The sequence below is a fragment of the Anguilla anguilla genome, chromosome 5 (assembly GCF_013347855.1).
Source record: "Anguilla anguilla isolate fAngAng1 chromosome 5, fAngAng1.pri, whole genome shotgun sequence".
NCBI lineage: Eukaryota > Metazoa > Chordata > Actinopteri > Anguilliformes > Anguillidae > Anguilla > Anguilla anguilla.
Genome location: NC_049205.1, coordinates 51886202 through 51909460, shown reverse-complemented (window position 1 = coordinate 51909460; position 23259 = coordinate 51886202). Strand labels below are relative to the sequence as shown.

General features: G+C 46.3%; 1 protein-coding gene and 1 long non-coding RNA gene across 4 annotated transcripts in view; one reads left to right on the top strand and one right to left on the bottom strand.

Moving 5' to 3' along the window:
- Positions 1-23259, bottom strand: part of LOC118227280 — a 144265-nt gene that overhangs the window by 91959 nt on the left and 29047 nt on the right. For 2 of the 3 annotated variants that reach the window (XR_004765230.1, XR_004765228.1), the window contains one exon: positions 1056-1256. This is a non-coding gene — a long non-coding RNA (uncharacterized LOC118227280). Of the gene's footprint in view, positions 1-1055; positions 1257-21671; positions 21974-23259 lie in introns of those variants that run through there. The other variant, XR_004765229.1, reaches the window with a different exon arrangement.
- Positions 1-23259, top strand: part of LOC118227279 (rhombotin-1) — a 29794-nt gene that overhangs the window by 5870 nt on the left and 665 nt on the right. The window contains exons 2-3 of the mRNA XM_035417504.1: positions 11936-12149; positions 19235-19360. Coding sequence (XP_035273395.1) covers positions 11936-12149; positions 19235-19360 — 340 coding nt within the window. The remainder of the gene's footprint in view (positions 1-11935; positions 12150-19234; positions 19361-23259) is intronic.

Here is a 23259-nt window from a genome sequence, read left to right as displayed (position 1 = left end):
GCCATCTCCCCTCCACCCCCCCCCCCACCCCCCCTTTTCAGAAATGTGTCCAATTTCACTCTGCCACGGCTCTGTTGCTTTAAGAGCACCAAGCAGCCCGGCAGCAGGGGCGGTGATGGCCTGTCCCAGCGGAGTTGCTCTTGGTAATGGTACATATGCTCAGCTGAAAGAGGGTACATGGCTACATATTGATGATTTTTACAGTAGGTGGTTTTTAATTTACTTTCCTCTGGTCTTTTAACGGCGCGGTATTCCCGCGAGTCGCCTTGTTGCAGCAGACCCGCTCGCCGCCGCCGCCGCCGCTCGCGCTCGCGCTGCGAGGCTGAGCCTCGGCGCCCGCTGCAGCCCGGACACGCACACACACACGCGCGCGCGCCCCCTCGCATGCGTGCGTGTGCGTGGGCACACGCCACGCGCATGCAGACGTACGGAAAGGCTTGCGCTCGTGCTCCTCGACCCCTGACCTCTGAGATAGGAGGTCACTGCACTATGCGTGATTATCAAACCCTCAGACGCTTGATTTTTCTTGTATATATATATTTATTTTAAATGCCATTTTTCTGTCTTTAACCAGGTGACACACTGAGATTTAAAAGAAGCCGAGGTGTGTGTACTTTTATGAGGCCCCTTGTTCTCGATCTTCCCCCGTCGGTCCATACAGAATCTGCTGTACCTTCACTGCTTTCCCGCGTAATTGGTGGACAGTGACGGTGACTGACTGCACTAGATAAACTGCCAACGTTTACAAGCGGTGGCAAATGGCTTTGGCTAAGACTCATTTGGGTAATAAAAACAACAGCTTTTAAGAAAGCCCGCAATCCAAAGTTATCTTGTTCCTAATTGCAATGCCTACTGATTGCACACTGGGTACATTCTTTCATGCCACCATACTCCTGGGTGTGTGTGTGTATGTATATGTGTGTATGTATTCCGTTCTTCCATATGTTCAGGACGGCACGCTATATATATATATATATATATATATATATATATATTAAAAACAAATATATAAATAATGAAGACCCCTGAATTCTAGTGAAGGGGGATCTGCTTACCTGGCTACAGCACTTGGCATAGCCCAGAGACGGGTTTTAGCTGGTTGGCCAATCCCCCTTCCTCACTTTTCCGGTGGTGCCCTTGTTGGAATGGGCAGCGGTCACATCGGCTGTGATTAAGCAGCTGGCAGACTGCGGTGAGTAAGAGAATCGGTCCGCCACCGTGATGCGGTCCTGACGCCTGCGCCAGCGCGCGCCGTCCTGAACATATGGAAGATCGCAAATGAAAAAATTAGGGATAAAAACTGGGGAATGGACGATTTTTTAAATTATTATTTATTGCTAAAATGAAGGCCTCTGTTTTTCAGGTGACACAGCATTTGACGTTGCTGCTCAAATTTCCATCAATTGATGTTCGCAAAAAAAAAAAAAAAAAAAAAAAAAAAAAAAATCCATCCGTAATTAAGAAACATCGATAGCTATATGGCTCAAATAATTGCAACAAAATCAACTCCTATCAGTCCAGGTTCCCACAGTGTAATAACATTCAGTGACTCAACACCAGATCTCCCTGCACAAGGAGTATTATTGCTCGGTAGAAATTGTAAGGAAAGACAGTCCAAACTCCTTTCAGTGACCTTATCAAATTTAGCAACTTGAGCGAAGCTTACGAATGATACCTCCACTGACACCTCATTCCCTTAATGAAGGTAAATTTGGCCCACGAGAACCCTTTCCTTAACGCAGCAGTTCTGGCCTCAGTCCAAGATCCGAGACTTGTACACTGAAAAATATCTTTTGACACGGCTGCACTGTAAATGGACAGAGGCCAATGAAGGAAAGGCAAACATTTTAAAGAAGGTATTCAGCTGCACCACGTGGGCTGCCGTCTCTGAGTGTTTGAGCCGGTAATCATTGTGATTAATCATTTATGTGGGTATCAAAGACCGCTGCATAATTGCACTTAACGCATCTGTTTATGTGCAAGTGTCCATCTCGGGATGAACCGATTGGTCATTGAGCCTATCAAATGAAGACCTTGTTAAATGTAAAATAGTCCTGATGTACAGCTTTGTTCACATTTTGTGTATGTGTGTGCGTGCATGTGTCTGTCTGTGTGTGTCATCATTAATGCACAACTTTATTTCTCTGCTGTGCTCTAGAGAGCTTGTGGGGATTTGTAAATGTAGGGGAGGTGGGTGGTTGGTCGGGTTAGGGGGGGGCATAGCTGTATTATGAAACAGGTAATGCTTTTTCGGCTCAAGATGTGATTTCAATTTGCGATTCCAGGAAGGAGGAAAATATTTAAAATCTTAAAGTGCTTTCTGCAGATTGTGGTCAATAGCCAGAGTGACCCTGCGGACATCCTCGGCCAATACTCCACAGTGCTGGAGCTATTGCTGTGATGGAATGTAGCTGTGCTGAAGCCCTGCTGACTACCTGCGCATGTGACATTTCACTAAATTAAACAAGACTACTTTTTAAGGAGTTTAAGTTTACTCACTGGTGCTACTGTCTGGAAAGTCTGTATAAATGGACATACTCCCTGTAGTTTAATTTCTCAGCTGTCTGATTCGAAATAAATCTAAATTGTTCTCTGATAATTAACTTTGTCCTTTTTTTTTTTTTTTTTTTTTTACTGTAAATTGGATTTTGGGAGTTGGGGAGAAGTGTCTATAGGACTGGGTTCATTTTAGATCAACTCTTATGTTCTACACATGCTTGCCCATTGAGATGTAATGAAAATCCACAAATACTGCTGAACATAACTTGTAGCAATAATATTCTGTTGAAGGCTTTTATTTGATTCCATTTTAAGTAAAATAAAGAAATATGTCCAGTGAAAATGCACTCAGGCCATGGTTATTAAAATCTCTCTATATATTGCTTTTTAATAACAAAGAGCCATAAGACACACAAAGAAGAGAAAAGCTACTTAAAATCTAATGTACCAGGGACAAACTGGTAAATGAAATGGCCTGGTGGTCGATTTAATGAAAACTAAGTTGCTGGTCAGAGACCAATTTCTTGTCTGTTGACCTTCAATAAATCAAACCTTGAATAACTAATTAAAATCTGTGATTGCTGTTCCCCCCCCCCCCTCCTGAACAGAGGGGATTGGGCTTGTTAGGGGGAGGGGGCCATACTGAGGAAGTGGATTTGATCAATACTGACCACGAACAAGTGCACAAAAATGCAGTTTGATCTATTAAATGTGAGTGGCAGCCGCAATCCACACACATTTACCTTTGTGCTCCAATTTAATTGAAATTGGGTTGCGTGCCACGGTCCAGGGTCATAGTAATTTTCACCCGTTGTTATTCTTTAGGGAAGGGGGAGGGGGAGTGGGGAGGCCAGGAGATTTTCCTTGCAACACTAAAATGTGCTAGACTTGATTTGGGACCTATCATGGTGTGGCCTCTCTGTTTAACTCCTTGAGTTTTCAGGTGCAATCTGTAACCTCTTGAGAGTCCTGTTTCCTCAGTCATATTTTTTACTCTGGTTGCCGTGGGGACTTGCAGGGAGTATTATCAATGCTTCTACACACACACACACACACACACACACACACACACACACACACCCACACACACACTGTGGATTAAGAGATGTGGGCAGAGGGGAAACACAGATGTGGAGTGTGCCAAGGCAGTGGGCAGCTTCAGAATGCTTACTAGATGTTTACTGCTTGCGAGCCACTCATTCTTATCTACCATCAATCAAACCCGTAAAAAAAGACGTGGTGTACGAAAATTGGCCGCCAGACCAATAACAACCTCTTGCAAACCCTAACTTGCAAGTGTGCACCAACTACAAGACTGCAGGCCAGATTACGAATCTGTTTCAACCGTAACATTGAAGGCCCAAGTATTACAGTGCTGTAAACCTTTGCGGATACAAAAAATGTTAATGCCCTGACAAACTTGGGAGAGTGTATTCATTGTGCAGGACTGGTTGGTTGCCACATTTAGCTCTGTGAGCAACTGACAACGGTACTATGGGATGCCAGGTTGCTGCAGACCTTGTTCCATGGCCAAGAACACTGATGGCTTCCATGTTCTGCCTGGTAGGCCTTTGAGGTGGGCCTCAAAGCACTCCAGTAATGTGAGCAAAATGCACACCCTGTGGCGAATATGCATTTTTTTTGCTCTTAAAATGAGGCACAAATTGCACTGCATTGTGCGTTTGTCTATTTTTAAAACGTACAGCTGGCCCTGAATGGTGCACCTCCTGGCACATCCTTCCAAATATGTGTATTGTAATTGCACTGGAGGTGTTTTATGCTGTGCTTTCTCAAACACTCTGAATGGTATAAATTCATGCACCCTGAATATATTTAATGTGGGCTAAAATGTGCTCTCTGGCATTAAGCGCCAGAGAGCAAAATTCTGCAGTGGAAGTGCTAATGGCAACATTTTGTCAGGAACCAGGAAGCGGCAGTCTGACTAGCTCCTCCTCTTAAAATGCTTGAAAAGATCATGTTTGAGAATAGATGGAGTTAGCATTTTGTCCCTGCCGTTATTCTAGGTTTTGAGGTTCCTTTGCTTTTACGTACATCATTAGCTGGGATATCATCTTGGCTTGCGACACACTCTTGAAATCGGACCGCAGAAAAATGGCAGCTCTTAAACGGCACCCAAGCAAAGATCAAAACGAAACAACCGAGATGAAGCACTTCTCCCTGCTGAACGATTGCCCGCGGTCAGCTCACTGCAAACCATAATCTCTGGCTATAGGAGATGTCCAAATTTTCATTTCCATCTTGGAACACCATCACTTCCAAAGAACACCGTTCTACTGACATCACTTCCTTTTGGCGAGGTAGGGGGGCTATTCATATCCAAACTTAAGTAAAACATCTTGAGTTGCATTCAGGTGTTGATTCGCACACCTATTCCTCAAACCCCCCAAAAGAACCCTTCCTCTGAAGTTCTATATAATAATGACTCTAATCCTGCATATTTAGATTTAGCGATGGGACAGCTGAAGAGGTGGTGCTGAGGACCAGCTCCCCATCCAGAGCCACAATACCATTAATGTCTGCCAACAGCAAAGCATTTAAACAAAGCTGCTACCTTCTGTAATAACACGACATATTGCCAGGTCCTTGTCTCAAAAATATGTGGTAATGAATTTAATTACAAAGCTGTTGTACAGCTTTGTGATTCATTTCTTTAATTAAACCCGAGTGAATAAATGAAAAATATTGTGAGGGGCTGGGCCAGCAGCTGAGCCTGTGTCGCTGCAGGTCTATTGCACTGGTATTGAAGCTGGACCAGTATTGCTGCAGGTTTATTGCACTGGTATTGTAGCTTGGACAGTGTTTCTGCAGGTCTATTGCACTGGTATTGAAGCTGGACCAGTATTGCTGCAGGTCTATTGCACTGGTATTGTAGCTTGGACAGTGTTTCTGCAGGTCTATTGCACTGGTATTGAAGCTGGACCAGTATTGCTGCAGGATTAATGCACTGGTGCTGAAGCTGGGCCAGTGTTGCTGCAGGTCTATTGCACTGGTATTGAAGCTGGACCAGTATTGCTGCAGGTCTATTGCACTGGTATTGCAGCTGGACCGGTATTGCTGCAGGTCTATTGCATTGGTATTGCAGCTGGACCAGTATTGCTGCAGGTTTATTGCACTGGTATTGAAGCTGGGCCAGTATTGCTGCAGGTTTATTGCACTGGTATTGAAGCTGGGCCAGTATTGCTGCAGGTTTATCGCACTGGTGCTGAAGCTGGGCCAGTATTCCTGCAGGTCTATTGAACTGGTGCTGAAGCTGAACCAGTATTGCTGCAGGTCTATTGCATTGGTATTGCAGTTGGACCAGTATTGCTGCAGGTTTATCACACTGGTGTTGCAGCTGGGCCAGTATTGCTGCAGGTTTATCACACTGGTGTTGCAGCTGGTCTACTGCACCGGTGCTGAAACTGGGCCAGTGTTGCTGCAGGTCTAATGCGCCGGCCGCTCATTTGGAGGGGATCAGAGGTAATTACAGCGAGGGACAGCGGCAGGCAGCCCACAGGGGTTAGGACATTGTAACGTGAAAAGAGCGATTATTCCTCCGAGACAAAACCCTCTCTTGTGCCGGGGTCGGAGCAGGGGAAGGCACGGCTGCGTTTCACTGGGGCTTATTAGCGGCGGCGGGGCTGTGAAAGTTTGCGAAAGTGAATCATCTCGCTAATGAACGAGCTCCCTCCTCCTCCTCCTCCTCCTCCACCGTGGCCCCGCTCTCCCGTTACCCAGGGTGTTAATTATGTCATAATCGGAGGGCGCCGGCAAGAGCGCTTTCACAGACCCGCGTTCACAAACAGTCTGGAAAAACCAGACGCCTGACTGCAGTATGGTACCGCCATGCTTTCATTATGGTGCCGTGCCTGCGAAACCTGGTGAAGTGTGTGTGTGTGTGTGTGTGTGTGTGTGTGTGTGTGTGTGCGTGTGTGAGCTGAACAAAAGCCCGCCATTGCTCTGAACCGCTTTGGCGATGCATTTCATCAAAGCACGCTGCTTTAATTTAGCTGCTTTTATCGGCACTGTTGTTTCACCTGAGCCTTATTTCTAGATGACTCGCGTGTCTTCCCCACAGGACAGTCACCGGCTGCAGGCTCGGTTACATTAATGAGGTGGGCCACTTGAAAGGGGCTGAATAACACACACAAGGAGTTGCACGGCCATTTTGCATGAGATCTCCATTAATGAACCCCCGCAGCAACTCGCTGCAGTCCTCTGTCCGGTTCTGCTTAAGATCAGCCCTACCGCAGTACGCACACCGTAACAGTATTTTACTTCAAACGCTGAGCCTTACAGACGCTCAGGCTCAGTCTGTCTTCACAACTGCGGGCTGTGCCATATAGCCAAGTCTTAAACTGCCGATGTCTGTGACGTGTCACTAGCCAAAATCAGTTGAGTAGTCTACAGCAGCAGTTTGCTTAGTGCTGTAAGGGTAATGTAGGGATTCAGTGGGAGATCTGAAGAAATCTGATCATTATGAAAGCATCCCCTAGCTACTCACCCGGTGCTTACACATTGGCTGCTATGATCAATGAAAGATGTATCACTCCCCCCAATGGGCGCTAGCTGTCCTGTAGTACTGTGTGACTGGGAGGGTCCACAGTTATTGAGTGCACCTTAGCTACTGCATGTGGCAGTTCGGTGGGGTGTTAGACCTACAGGAACTCTTAACCGTAACTGCTCCTGACAGCCACTACACTTGGTTCCACAGAGCATCAGTGTAGATGACAAGTAGTGGGGGGTGAATTCAGTGAATTAAACCGATGCTGTAGATCCCTGAAGATAAAAATTGAACACTTGAATCTCTTTTCTTTCACTCAAACGAAGGAAGTGGCAGAAATGAGGTCTTTCACTGTGGAAATTAACAGGCCGTGAGATGGGTTTCCCTGTGCGGTCAGAGGCCTTCTCCAAACGGATTCTCTTAGACCATAACTGTAGTATCTCTGGAGTATAAAGTGAAGTATTACCAGAGTAGCAAGAATGTAGTATTACCGGAACAAAGCCTGAAATACTTACAGCCACAACTGAGGAATTAATGGAGTGAAGAGTGTAGTAGTACAGGAGAAGAGGGACTATAGTATTAATGGAGTAGTCACTCACTGCCCCTCTAGTCATTTATATGGTTTCATGTTAATTAGGCACATGGCTCTACAATAATTGCAGATTATATTCTTTTTTTTTTATATGTAGGGATTATAAATCAGGAATTATCCATTACAAACTACACCGCAGCCAATGCTCATGAGCTCATGACTGTGTCTTCTCATGTAGTTTGGAGAACTACAACCCTCAATTTTTCTTGTTCACCCTTGTCCTTGGAGTAAACCACCTACTGTACCTGTCCATACGTGCTGCAGCACTACATGTGTGCATGCATTCGTGAGCAGTTACACATACACTTACAGCCATACCTCAGATGGTGCCCCTGTTTCCCACTGTACTCTGCATGGAACGAAAATCTACCCCCTTAGTAAACGGATTGTTTTCGCGAGTCTTGAGACGCGATTGAGCAAACTCCTTATATAAACTCAGCCAAAATGTAAACAGAGCCCAGCTTATAGCTTTGTGTTGGAGAGATTAAAGCTCGTCCGCTTGTTTGCTCAAAATGTGTCTGACGCCTTTTTGTAACCGAAGGGGATTATCAACACTTGCCGTAAGTTTGAGCGAACCATGTGAGCGAACGTGTTTTTTGTTTTTTTTTGGTCACCCAAAACCCCAACCATAATTTGGCATTGTTGATGGTGTGTCGGTCATTTATTTACCAAGGCTGTAAGTGGTATGTATGCAGGACCTGTGATAAGGCCCACTTAACCTGGTCTCTTTGAGTGGCGGGGAGGGGGGTGGGGCCTGGAGGGGGGGGCGGGGCCTGGAGCGCCGAGCGAGGCTTCGTGCTCCAGCGATGCTCCAGTCGAGACCAGTCCTGTCGGAGCCCCCGCAAGTCGCCACGGCATCAAGATGTCACTCTCCCTAATTGATCATATCTATTTAATTAGAGAGAGTGACCCCGCTCGGGAGCAGTGACGGTGGGGTGTTCTGATCACGCCACCCTCATTTCCAAAGATTAGAGCCCTGCAGTAAGTGTGGAAAAGGCGGGGTGGGGGTGGGGGTGGGGGGGTGGGGGGGTGGGGGGGGGGGGGCAAGCCATCTCCATTATTTTCTCTCCTCTAACCTGGGGAAATATTGGGTCTGCTGTGCCGATGTGATAATTGCATTGTAATGCTTTAAAGCGTTTCCTCGAGTGCACTGAACCATTTTTTTTAAAACCTTAAATACATGAAAAGGGTTACCACGTTGATTTGATTTTTTGATAGTGATACAAAATGGAACTTGAAATAGGCTTACATAGAAATCGGATGCTATCTCTGTAATGGAAAGTACATGGTCTGACAGTTTCAAATGCAAACTTAACTGTACATATTCTAAAAAGATAAGGTCTTTAAAAAAAAAAAAAAAGGATGGGAAAGAAAGAGGGATGACAAGCTCCATTCTAAGTATTAATGGCAAATGAATTTCTCCGGGAAGGTGTTTTGGCGAGGCAAAAAGCTCTTTTCTTTTAAAGGGAGGGGAAAAAAACGCATCCCCGTGTAAAATATGAATCCTTGGCAACAGGGGTATGCTTTTGTGACACCAAATGACAGGGGAAGGTCAGTGGCGCCCGTATCTGTTAAATGGATTGGATTAAGTGGGAGCTGCTTCTTCAGCTGCCGTTTCCTTTTATAATGTTAACTTTTTGTTCTTGAAGTCGACAGAGCACAAATGGCAGTGTGTGGGGTGGGGTGGGGGGGGGCGCGGATGGGAGGGGGGGTAGAGGGGAGGGGAGGGGGCGCAGGAGGAGCAGGAGGCTGTGTTCTGGGCGAGGGCTTTCATGTGGTACAAAGTGCACTGATGGGTGCACTCCAGTGCCAAATTGTCTTCTGGCATTAGGGAATTGATACAACCCTTAGTTTTATGCAATCATTTATTCTACGGAGCCCTTTTTGTTTAGAACGCCGCTGCTTTCTGGAGCTTTTTATGAGCCCCGATTTTTATTTATTTATTTTTTTTCCTTTTTGCGTTTTTTTTTTTTTTTTTTTTTTTTCCCGGCAGACGCACATCAAGCGCCTGTTTGCTCCTCATTACGAGGCGGCGGCGGGCGCGGAGACGCGTACCAATTAAAGGCAGGATCCGGCTCCTCTTTGCGCGTCGACTCTGCGCGCCGCGCACTCCCGGGTCCGCCGAGACGACGGCGGGGGCGCCGCGCCTCCCGATCTGGGTTAGGAAAGAAAACGCCGCCTGGAAGACGGACGATCCCCCATCATCCCCCGCTAACTTGTATCCGTCTGAGAGAGTTGCTCGTGGGGATCGGGCTCCAAGGTTACTGTAATAACAGGAAATGAGCAGCCAGTCTGATCAAAGGGTTAAAAGGCCTTTTCCCAGCTTTGTGCGAAACGCACGCTTGCATTGTTAAAAGGTTGGAGGGAGGAAAAGGGGGAGGGAGGGGGGAGGAGGGGGGGTCTAAACCAATTATGAGTACCTCGCTAGATGTGTGGGGGGGGAGGGGTGCGACCTTTGTGTATAATTAGTTCTCTTATTTAAAGCAAAGATTTTGAATAGAATAACTAATTAGCTGTCATAAATGGCAAATTAAAGATTTCGGTGGGACCCCAGAGGGAGATGGAGGGAACCCGATTCCCCTGCCGCAGGAACGGGAGCGCACACGCGCACGCACACACAGACACACACACACACACACACTGACTGGCGTTCTCCTCATTAAACCTGTTTTTAGTTCAGTACGAGCCTGACAGACGAGAACTGTTGGCATACCTGCAGAGCGATCCCCTTAACAAGCCATGAAATGCTGGGAGAGGAGAGCGCCTTGAGCTAGTGTGGCTTCAATTTTGAAGCTTTTTAGCTTCATTTACTCTGAACATTGGTATTTATAGCAGGTTTTGTGATCCTAATGCGCTAGCTTCAAGGAGCCTGTTTCTGGAAGGGGAGAAGGTGAGGGAACCAGGGGGGCAGAGGGGGCACTAATTGATGTCTCCCATCTGCAGTACCGGACCAATTAGTCTCCCCTGTCTACGTCTGATAAAGAAGTCTGTTGGCCAAATATCACTGGAGCTGCAGTTCCCTTCTAAGGCTCCGCTGTGAATTTGACTAACAAGCTTTTGTTCTTCTTTTTTTTTTTTTTTTTTTTGGTGGGAGGGGGGGGGTGATGAATCTGCATTTTAAAAGTATTTGTTAATGCATACCTGCTGCCACGTTGCCAGACAGGACACGGTGATAATGGGCACAATGGCAACAAATCATAAGCCATTCACTGTCTTCAGATTCACCTCTTTATCCTTTACTGACGCGCGGTCCGCTGTACTCCTGACCGTACCCGGGTGAGTTCTGAATAAAAGCGGCACGTGACCTCATTTCGGCTTAAGGTTTGTGACTCTTTGTGAATATGAAGCCGCGGTGGCACTTTCTCCCTGGCGTCTCCCCAGCGGAGAGAGATGCGTTGTGGGAGCGGAGTCGAGCGGCCGGCAACGGTGCGTTCTGTTAGCGGAATCGATGCGTGTTCGCGCGCGTGCGCTCGCCGGGGAGAGCGTCTTAAGTGCCGCCGCCCCCGAGCTCTCGGCCGCGGCCCGCCGGTTGGCGCCGGCAGCGCCGCTGAGCGGAGCTGTCACCGATCTCGCCCGCGGGCGGCAGAATGGCGGAATGGCGGCTTTTAGTCCGAGCACAAATGTCAACCGCAGGTGGACTATTAGAACAGTTATTAAATGTATTGGGTTTTTTTCTTTTTTCTTTTTAAACTAGGACGCTCAGTGGAAGCGGAGGAATCCTGCCCATGGGCCGGTTTAGTGATCCGTTCGCTCCTCTCGCTAGCGCGTGCGCTAGCGCGGTTGGGAGTGTTTGGGAATGATGCTGTTTTGCGGGTGACTGATATAAACAAGGCTAATGCCTGATTACTGACGTACATGCGAAACGCTGACATCGCAGCTTTCAGAAATCCTGTTTAATGAAAGAAGGCAATTGTTTACAAGTGCCTATTTGTTTCTAAGGGTAAGCGGGCAAAGTGTTTTTTAAAAATCATGTTTAAAAAAAAGAAAGAAATCCTCTGTTGGGGGAAAAAAATGTGTTTGGGGTACGATTATGTACTCGAACAGGCGAGAGACTGCAACATTTTCTTTGCATTCCCAAAGCAACATTCCATTATTTCCACCCCAAAACAGGAGGCAGTGGAGGCAGTGACATCTTGCTACGGAATAACTTGTCCGACCGGGTTTCGGGTCTTTATGAAATCGGCTCCGAGCTCCCTGGCCTCCACAGTGCCACAGTGAGCCGAAGAACAGCTAGGCCTTTATCAGAAATGGGCCATGAAAAGTGACTCGTTTACTTGGGTGGGTACCATCACATATTGTAAGGCTGTTTCTGTCTCCCCCCCACCCCTTCTCTCTTCCAGGTGTGCCCATGCTCTCTGTCCAGCCCAAGGGGAAACAGAAGGGATGCGCCGGCTGCAATCGCAAGATTAAAGACCGCTACCTGCTCAAGGCCCTGGACAAGTACTGGCACGAGGACTGCTTAAAGTGTGCCTGCTGCGACTGCCGCTTAGGGGAGGTGGGCTCCACCCTCTACACCAAAGCCAATCTCATTCTGTGTCGCCGGGACTACCTGAGGTAAGTGCATCCCTCAACAGAAAAAGATCTAATCAAATCCAGCCCACAATGCATTCCGTTCCACATTTCATTAAAACCACCACATTTAATGTCTTCGTCTTGGGTGGTGGAGTGGCACACAAGCGATGTGGATGCACCAAAGTCAGGTGCATGAATATCAGCCAGTGGCTGCTAGGACAAAATCTAATTGTAGAGAGTACGGTGTAAAGGGGATGATTATGTCTGGGTATGAACAGACAATGTAGCTAGTTAGTCAGAGAAAAACTTTGCATAAATGCATCAGGCTGTAAATTTTAAAAAATTCTCATGGAGATATGCATACCATTCAATCATTGAACACCATACAGATTTGTTTGAAAAGGCTCATTTTAAACCAAGACATACTGAACTTTGTATAGATTAGATAGATTTGTATAGATAGATATAGATAGATAGATTTGTATAGGGGTGGTACTGTCCAGTTATTTCTTATATATTTCTTGTGCAGACTGATAACAAAAAGCTATTGGCCTGCAAGGGGAAGCTAATGCTACACTCGCTCACTGATGCAACAGGACCCATAAGCGACCAGTCGTTGTCAGTGGCACAACTATGGTCGCTAGTCTTGGTGTGGAAAATGGTTACTGTTTCAGGGGCAAGACATACACGCTGGTGGGAGAGGTGCACAGCACTTACCTAAAGGATATTACTCCTAATTCCACAATAGGGTGGAAAAAGGAAGAATAATAAAAGGAAGAAGAATTAAAATAAAATTATGATATAAAAATGTAGCATTCACACTTTACCTGCCCTCTACCACCAGTAGCATTTACATTTGGAAGAACAGTTTTCTTGTGGGGTAGGTTAGAATGCGCTATTCCCAGAGCTTGCGTTGTCCTCGGGCTGTATTGGTCGATGAGCATCAAGGAGTCGTTTGTTCCTTGTTAAAACATGGTTGACTTGACAAGAGGTACAGCAATTATGGTGGAACACTATTCTCGTGTGTTGACTTTGCCTTGCTCGTTTTTCTTAATTCCATGCTCCCAACCCTGGGGGAGATCACTCAGAAATGGCAATTTTTAGTTGTTTACATGCTTTTTTACGAGAGAACGCATGAGTGAGCGCACACACACACACACACACGCACACGCACACGCACTTATGGTTGTTTGTCCCACTGCAAGAAAGGAAATTGTGAGATATATAGGTATTCTGAGATGAAACTGGCAGTATACACACCCACACTACAGAGCTCTATGCTAACATTTTTTCTAAGGAGCACATGTGCTCTTAAGTTGAAAACTTTAGGAGCACACTAATGTATTCCAGTTAGAACACGCATAAATTATTTTTCCAGTCAGTACGTGCGCCTGAATAATTTTTCCAGTTAGTACATGTACGCCTAGATTGTGATAGAGCGCTACACGCACGTACGCACGCACGCACATGCGCTCTTTTAAGGAGGCATCACCAGCCTCTTTTCTCGCCTTTGTGCTATTGCCCCTCTCCCCCAGCAATGGGGTGCCTGGCGGCCCCAGCTTTGGACAGATGGTGCACATCAGGTAAAGGCAAAAAAAAAAAAAAAAAAAAAAAAAAAAAAAAAACATCCGTAATTAAGATGGACAGCAAAACTACTGCATCAAATCTATAGTGGAGCATCTGACCCTTTCAGTGGACTCAATAGCTCAATTGGGACTTATTTTGCTTACAAAAAAAAGAAGGCAATCTGAGCATGAGATATAAATATACAGTATATCTGAAAAGGTGAGAGACTGGCAGTGCAACGGTGAATCTGAAACTGTTATAGCTGTAGAGTGTGTGCGTGCGCGCATGCATGCGTGTGTGTATGTGTGTGTGTGCAGGTGCCATGTGCATGTCTTGTGTTACAGCTCCAGTCCTAATGGTCTAATGAAATCCAGCCCACTCATCGGCTCCTCAGCCTGAAACAAATGTGTGCCACTTAGCGGGAGAAGACACTTGAGATGGATTCTGTTATGAATCAAATTAAAGAACTTTCCCACTCGCGCAACTGCAGAGAGGTATTAACAGAAGGTTACGCAGCCGGCGAGAGCCCACTCCCCGCCGTCAGAGAGATGCGTCCGCTCACCTGCGTAACCACGCTCGATTCCCACTCCCCACCGTCAGAGAGATGCGTCCGCTCACCTGCGTAACCACGCTCGATTCCCACTCCCCGCCGTCAGAGAGATGCGTCCGCTCACCTGCGTAACCACGCTCGATTCCCACTCCCCGCCGTCAGAGAGATGCGTCCGCTCACCTGCGTAACCACGCTCGATTCCCACTCCCCGCCGTCAGAGAGATGCGTCCGCTCACCTGCGTAACCACGCTCGATTCCCACTCCCCGCCGTCAGAGAGATGCGTCCGCTCACCTGCGTAACCACGCTCGATTCCCACTCCCCGCCGTCAGAGAGATGCGTCCGCTCACCTGCGTAACCACGCTCGATTCCCACTCCCCGCCGTCAGAGAGATGCGTCCGCTCACCTGCGTAACCACGCTCGATTCCCACTCCCCGCCGTCAGAGAGATGCGTCCGCTCACCTGCGTAACCACGCTCGATTCCCACTCCCCGCCGTCAGAGAGATGCGTCCGCTCACCTGCGTAACCACGCTCGATTCCCACTCCCCGCCGTCAGAGAGATGCGTCCGCTCACCTGCGTAACCACGCTCGATTCCCACTCCCCGCCGTCAGAGAGATGCGTCCGCTCACCTGCGTAACCACGCTCGATTCCCACTCCCCGCCGTCAGAGAGATGCGTCCGCTCACCTGCGTAACCACGCTCGATTCCCACTCCCCGCCGTCAGAGAGATGCGTCCGCTCACCTGCGTAACCACGCTCGATTCCCACTCCCCGCCGTCAGAGAGATGCGTCCGCTCACCTGCGTAACCACGCTCGATTCCCACTCCCCGCCGTCAGAGAGATGCGTCCGCTCACCTGCGTAACCACGCTCGATTCCCACTCCCCGCCGTCAGAGAGATGCGTCCGCTCACCTGCGTAACCACGCTCGATTCCCACTCCCCGCCGTCAGAGAGATGCGTCCGCTCACCTGCGTAACCACGCTCGATTCCCACTCCCCGCCGTCAGAGAGATGCGTTCGCTCACCTGCGTAACCACGCTCGATTCCCACTCCCCGCCGTCAGAGAGATGCGTCCGCTCACCTTCGTAGCGACGCTCGATTCTTGGCTCGCTCCTTCTATGCTGCGGTAGTTCATTAAAAGCAGACGAGGGGATCCAATGCGCTTTCTTTCAGTTCTGTGGTTTTCGCCGCCCTGTCGTGTGTACGTTAGGCTACGAGGGGTTCCCGCTGAGCGGGCGTTTCAGGGACGCTGGCCGTGTAACGAGCGTTCTCCACCGCGCCGCACCACACCGCACCAAACCATGCTCCGGACCGAGTTTCGCCTAAACTTCACACTGGAGGAGTTTTTTGATTTTGCTTGACATTCACTTCTTTGTAATAAAATGCAAAAGGGACTAATCAGTATTTTCACCTCTCACTCTCACACACACACACACACTCACAGGCACACACACGCGCTTTATCACGGAGAACAATAGATTAATTAGCAGTTTCATTTTTCGAGGGCTGTGGATCTTGTGACCTCGCAGAACAAGGTTGGCTAACCCGTCATGCTTTTGATTGTGAGGACCAAGGGTCTGAAATAGCTTTATCTTGTAGCTATTGGATATATTAAGGGGAGCAGATTAGTCATCCGCTTATGAAAGCAGAGCGTTTTTAATTTAAATGAAAAAAATCTGTTTTTTTCTTTGGTTTTTTTTTTTTTGACCCGCTGCAAATACCAACATTTCAGAATAAAACAAGAATGGCAGCATGAGAAATAGGGTGTATGATCTTTCTAAATGTGTAAATGTATCTGGGGTCACCAGACATTGAAGAGACTCGAAGCCTGCCTTTTTTAGATTTTTAAAATGCTTTTATTTTTACTTTAACGTTGACTCTGCGATGAAATGCCATGCCAATATCGAGATGTTCTGAATCCACAGCTACATGCAATTAAATTAGTTTTCTTAAATAGCTAACCTTGCGTACTTTACCAGCTTACATTAACTAACTAGTCAACTAGCTAACTAGCTAATTGTGAAGCAGGATTTTATTTTTGTCAGTGGTCTGCAATATTACAATAGATGACTACAGCCAACTTCATTTTTTTTGGCAGGCTTGGAATTTCAAAACTTTTCTCATATCTTCACCAACTCTTGAGGTAGTGTCTCTGGGGATGAGATTAGCAGTGGTCTATAATTCCACTTTTTATTCCAGCAAAACACTCATCCTTTGATGAAATTTATATGAAATCCCAGAAGTCCTTCAGTATACATTCAGTGAAATCCTTAGGACTCCATTCCTTTCAACACAAATTGTATGGTTTCAGAAGACTCGATTCATGTCTTTTATAGTTTACAGATTTTGCAGGTGACCTTCCTATTGAGCTCTGGCAACCTTTTAGTACCACTTCAATTAATCAAGCACTCAAGCCTCCATCTTGTGTCGGCACCGCTGGTTCTGCACACCAAGGTTCTGCAAAACATGTGACTCAGTCTTCAGCAGAACAAGGCCAACCGTACATTTTACTCTGTAAGCAGTGCCACCACTGGCGCTCGTTTTGAGCGATTACAGAAAATGCACTCACGTCAGAGTGACTTTTAAAATAACCTGCGCGTTTAGCTTAGTTTCTGTGGATACTGGTTTATTCATCCAGACTAAAATAGACCTATCCACTAACCAAAACGTAATGATTAGAATCGTGACCGAGTGCAAATCCTGACTGTATAAACAGGCTGTGTTAATTCGTTAAAATTGCGATTTTTTTTTTTGCTTTTAGTGTACAAAAGCAAGTGATTTCTTAAGTGGTAAAGAGAACGAAATCCATTGTGTTCCTAAAAGTACAGATGTAGGGCGAGCTCCACGGGGCTGACCAATAGGAGGCCATTGTGGCTCTGTAATGGGGCGGATTTGGATGAGACCAAAGAGAAACAGGCCGCAGACTCTTAAGTAGGGCTCCCAAGTAGCTCTGTTATCATTAATTAGTGAACCAACCTATCGTCCAGTCAGCATTCATTCTCCTGAAGGGCTGGCAGAATTGCTGATGCCAATTGAGGATAAATAAGGCAGGGGGGGAATGGAACTTGTTTGTAACCTTAACCTTGAATGGTCTTGGTCAGTTATTTCCATTTTGCCTCTAGTTTGGAAAAATCATATGTGAACATTAATCAGACGGGACTTGTATGCAGTTGTTCCATCAAGACCTACGTGGGTCTTTTTGTCCCATCTTTAAAAAAAAAAAAATGTATTTCACTGACAGGACAATAAATCAAACAACTGACACTAACAGCCTGTCCTTTAAAAAAGTTGGCACAGTGGAATTTTCAGGTTTACAAAAATCTTTTAGAGGCATAACATCATGTTGGAGCAGAATAGGCCTCCTCATTGTGTGTGTGTGTGTGTGTGTGTGTGTGTGTGTGCACACATACAGTATTTGATGCTACGACTCCTCACTCCTGCGGAGAAGTGCCCAAATTGAATAAACAAATTAAACAAATATAATAAGCAAGCAAACGCAAAATGGCAATAATTAGACCAAAATGGGGTGCAGAAGTAATTTATCAGCCAAGGTCAGGACTTGCTGAATGAAAATGTTTTAATATTTTTGTTCCTGAAAAACATTAAAATTTTTAAATAAAAATTGAACTGGCATCATATAGGGCTATGTACAATTTAAATTACAATAGAACCTCTCCTATCCAGCATTCTACTTTCTGAAATGTTACATTTGCCAGAATTTGCACTGAGGGTTCTGTGAATTTAAAAATTATCAATTGAAAAATCAAAAATGAACCTTGGCAGACAAGTTCAAACATCTGATCAAGAGCTTAGTAAACAAATATGCCATTCATGAAGACATTTTAGAAAATGGCTATTTTTTCTTTGAAAATAGCAGGTGCCCTGAAGTCACTGGGCCAACAGGTGGGGCCCAAGAGTAATAAAATAATAAATTCATATCTTTATAATAAATTTGCTTTAAACAACAAAAATACTGTAGTGTGTTATCTTTGAGGCACGTTCTGTCTTGAATTTTCTACTTTCCGATACCACCGATTTCCCCAAGGGTGCCAGTCCACCAGTAGAGGTTCTACTTACTGTATTGCCACAAAAACAGATGTTGTTCCAGGGAAGGGGAGGTTGGGGGAGGGGGGAGGGGGGAGTGACAATAGTGTGGTATATCACTATTTTTCACGAGACAGTATTGTGATATTATTCTTCATAGACATTGCCCTGCCGTGCTAGATATCCTCCCCCTCCCTGTGGTCCGATCTACTCTCTCAATGCAGGAGGGGCCAGCTGGCGGAGAGTGGTGTCTGTTACACAAGTCTATTGAACTTTTGACTGTTACAGAATTGAACCTTTTGTGTGTTAAAAAAAAAAACCCCCCATCTGGATTCGGTTGTAGCTGAGTCTCATTAGTTACCCTGGGCTTTATTTTTTAGGGAAGGCCAACGTTCAGCGGTTCGATTGGTAGCTTACCCGACCCATCCCCCTCCCCTGGCTTTTGCGACGTGCGAGCCGAAGCCCTTTGAAGAAAAGGATTAGGACCATGTGATTGTTTTAATGAGATCATTAGCAAAGAATTAACATCTAAGTTTGCACCCTCTAACAGAACATACCAAGTGTGCGTGCCAAGATGGATTTGTATGTTGCATTAGATGCATCTTTCAGGGGCAACAGCTGGGACTGGTACCCAACTCTGTGACTCAATTTTTATTTTGTATAGCACCGTGTGCTGTCAGACAGTCACATGGTGCATCATTTTGGCCTTTTCTCAGGTGCGGTAGGTGGGGTGGGGAGGGGGGGGGGGGGGAGGGGGGGGGAGGGGGGGGGGGGGGGGGGGGAGGGGGGGCAATGAGCCAATGTGGGGGAAAAACTGAAATTATTCTGTGAGCCCTTAAAAAGAGATGGAGATGACTGTGGGAAAATGATTGTGTACAGATGCCACATTTCCACACTGAACACACAGTTCCCTTCCCCCTTACAGTGGTATTACAGATGCATTTGCTACCTGACTCTCTTCTTCTCTTGCAGGCTCTTTGGTACGACGGGGAACTGTGCCGCCTGCAGTAAATTGATCCCTGCCTTTGAAATGGTGATGAGAGCCAGAGATAATGTTTACCATTTGGACTGTTTTGCCTGTCAGCTTTGTAACCAGAGGTAAGCAGAAAGATCTTATGCAAGTTGTCCTCTTTCTAATGTCTTTAAAGACCCACTCCAGCAGAAGCTCTGCCCTGTTTGTTCCACTTTTCCCTTTCAAAAACTTATCTCGTTACCAGGAGTGGTTTGACGTATGTCAGTCAGTCTATGTGTGTCTAGGCATGGTGAACTGCCGTGGACCATCACTTTGTATGTCAATGCAGGTAATATTTACCACGAGAGGGTTGGTTTCACACGGTCAGGTCATCTCTCATGACTTTGTGTTTCAGCTGCCCTCCAAATTTTCATTAGGTAACCAAAAACAAAAAGTCCTTTTCTTTAAAAAAAAAAAAAAACACTTTTGGGCTCAAGATGTTTGTGCTTTGCAATTTTCGTGCCACCTCAGGCACACTTCATCCACAAAGCTATTTTTCATGGGAGTGAGTCATTAACACCTCAGTGAAATGGTCACCAGCTCAAAATGGCTGGCCTATGAAACTCATCCTGCAGTGTCTGTCGGTAAGGCTTTCGTCTGCAGTCCATTCTGCACCAGCACTGCTCTCTGCGTAGGTCTGCTTGCTTAAAGGGAATAACCCTTTTTTTATTTTTACTCCTGAAGCCTGAACGCGGTTTTTGTTGTTGTATTGTGGCATAGTGCCAATATTGAAAGCTTATGAAGGGGGGAAAGCATACTTCTCTTTAGCTTGTGGCTTGTGTATTAACAAAGTGACACAGCTGCCAGGCCGGGGGAAAGCCCGCTCAAACTTTCAGGACCGAAAAATAAGCCTTCAGTGAAAAGAGAAGCTATCCATCGCTAAAAACAGCCGCCCACATCACTTGGGGGGTTTTTTTTTGGGTTGGGGAGTCGGGGCTGTGAGTGTCTGGGCCCTTGCAGCCCGGCTCAGAGCGAACCCCAGCATTTAAGTCCCTCTGCTGTTTATGCTGCGTCACTCAAATCCTCTGGCCTCTTACAGGTATTATACTTAATATAATATAACTTCATATATTTGGAGACATTATTGCTGCATCTCATTCAAACCTTCCGTTCATAATTTTGCCCGTACTGGAATCTGGTTTCAATCAGATCAGTTTTCGGCAATGTGTCGCAGTATTGGAGTGATAACCGGATCCCAGACCCTAACGATTTACTCGCATCAGTTCTTTGCCTGCTCCCATTGGCTAATTTCACGTGGCTTCTGCACCAATGACTGCCATTTACAGAGTTAAAAAAAAAAAATACACATGAAAAAAATAAATAAATAAATGCTCAGTGCCGTTTTCTAAAACAAACACTCCTTTTGCCACATGAATCTTTCCTTGCTGAACGAATGCTCCGTTTTGACGCTTATTTATTAATCTATTTGGTTATTTTGTAACCTTCGTGCCCCAACATGGATCTAGTGTGACCCACATTGCTCTGATTATAAATCACAGCGAGGGGTTGGAAACGCTCCACGTGCTGTGATCCTGGGCCTTAGTGTTGATTTCTGAGCCACACGGTGCCACCCACTGGCCATCGATACCGGCGTGTGCACTCAGCACGGACATGGGATCCCAGTGCCCAGCTGTTTCTAGAAGGCTGTCTAGTTATTCCTCTCCACTTATTTACTCATTTCGATTCTTTTGTTGCAGTCTCCACTCATTCAGATTCAGTTGTTTTGTGGCTAGAGCTTTGTGGATGGATTAAATTGACCTTCATGAACACACTTTTGTCAAACGTACACCACTTCCGTATGTTTTCAGCTTAGTACTCTTTTTTTTCTTTTCTTTTTTATACTCTATCTATTTTTTATTACATGGGTTTACAATACTGACTGATTTTTTAAATTGGTTTTAGAGCAGCACCTCACACTTGTGGAACACCAAGCTCAAGAATTATTTAAAAAAAAAAAAAAAAAAAAAAACCCACAGCATGTAAAGCAGTCTTAAGAGTGTTATTGTCACCAGAAGGACTTGGCACATTGCACAATCGAAGGTGTTAAACCCAGGTCTGATCTCAGCTTGCACGTGTGAGATTTCAGCCTGCGCCGAGCTCGGGAGGCGCTTTACAGCAGCGCTCGTTTGAGGCTCAGGCCGCGGTGCGCAGGCCAGGTGTCCGCTTCCTGCAGTCAGCGGCTGCTGAAAGACATTCGGGGCGCATCACGCTCCCCATTCTGAGCATAATCTCAGCCGTCTCGGAGGGGGTTGGGTGGTTATCATTTTGCATCCCCCAAATTTGAGATACGGAGAAAAGGCGGGCTCTTTTTCACTCCAAAAAAAAGAACTGATGCAGTCATTATACCAGCAAAGAGTAAGGGCAGCTCAGAGGTCAATTTAACTGCAGTCTGTTTAATGGGTACCGTTTAAAAAATACACTTTTAATTCATAAATAATGGTCTCGTTTGCTTTCCTTCGTTTCTGCGTGGTGAATGGCGTAAGTTCCGGCCGTAGCGTGTTTATATTTCGGGGGGCTCATTTGGGGGGTCCCTGAAGCGCAGACCATGCAGGTTTCCGCCTGTGGGTTCCATTTGGCCAGAGTACCTCCGGTTACCGTGGCATCAGTGGCTCCATGCAGCAGGTGCCCGGGCTATTTTGTGCTGTCAGTAAGAGATGCACTTCCCTTCCAATCACTGCTGGTTCTCACGGAGGTATGACCTGTAAAGTGTAATATAATAACAGGCTTGTGCTGAAAAATGATTCGGAGAGGACAGACTGCAGCTTCAGTGCTCCCTGTGCCGGATGCAGGCGGCATGCTGGTCACTCAATAGGTGTATCAAAATGGAGAGGAAAAAGGGGCATTTAAAAAAAAAAAAAAAAAATTTAATTCATGAAATGAGTTCAAATTGACATTACGTAAATACATGACACAAATTGCATTCAAAAAAATGACAACCAAATAATACTGCATCTAACACGTTTCAATTGCCACGACAGCCCCGATGCAGCCGCAGGGTCCCTACCAACACACTCACACGCTGTGCTTTAGCCATTTCCTCCCCTGTGTGGATGGAGAAGGTCAGGCTCACATCCCCTTCCATACAACTGTATTACCCTCCAATGGCCTTTTAAATGGGCTCATAATTACAAATTACGCTGGGGTGCCTGCTGGAATTGACTGGCTGTGGCCCTTCACACACACACACACACACACACACACACACACTAACACACACAAACACACTCTCACACACACACACACACACACACACACACACACCCTCACACACACACACACACACACACACACACACTCACACACACACTAACACACACACACTAACACACACACACAAACACACACACACGCACACTAACACACTTACACACTCACACACTAACACACACACACACACACTAACACACACTCACACACACTCACACACACATATATGCACACACACCCACACTAACGCACACACACACACACACTAACACACACACTAACACACACACTAACACACACACACGCATACACACACACGCTAACACACACACAGACACAGCTCATTGTGTCCATTTACTCCTCTCCTGCCCACAGGTCCAAGATCTCCACTTCTGTCCGTATATAAAAGCGAGCTATCTTTAAAACCGTAAACATTTTTTGCTTTTTGTTCTTTTCCTTTTCTCAGAACAAAAGGAAAAAAGCGCGGCGCGTTTGCAACATTTGGCATCGACGAAACATGGCGCCCGTAGCTGGGTTTCCTAGGAAACGGGTGTGATGAATGTGCCAGGCCTGGGAGGGCAAGTGTGGTCTCACTGGGTGCCAGGACCCTCGTGTGCTCTGAAAACACCACTGGGTCCAAATAAAAACACCTCAATGCAAAATCCCATGTAAAATAACGCCGCTACTTTGCGCTCACACCGTAACACGGCTCTGATGCAGAGACCGTAGCGATGGAGCCAGACGAGGCGCGTTGAGCGGCGCCTACAGATGGACAGAG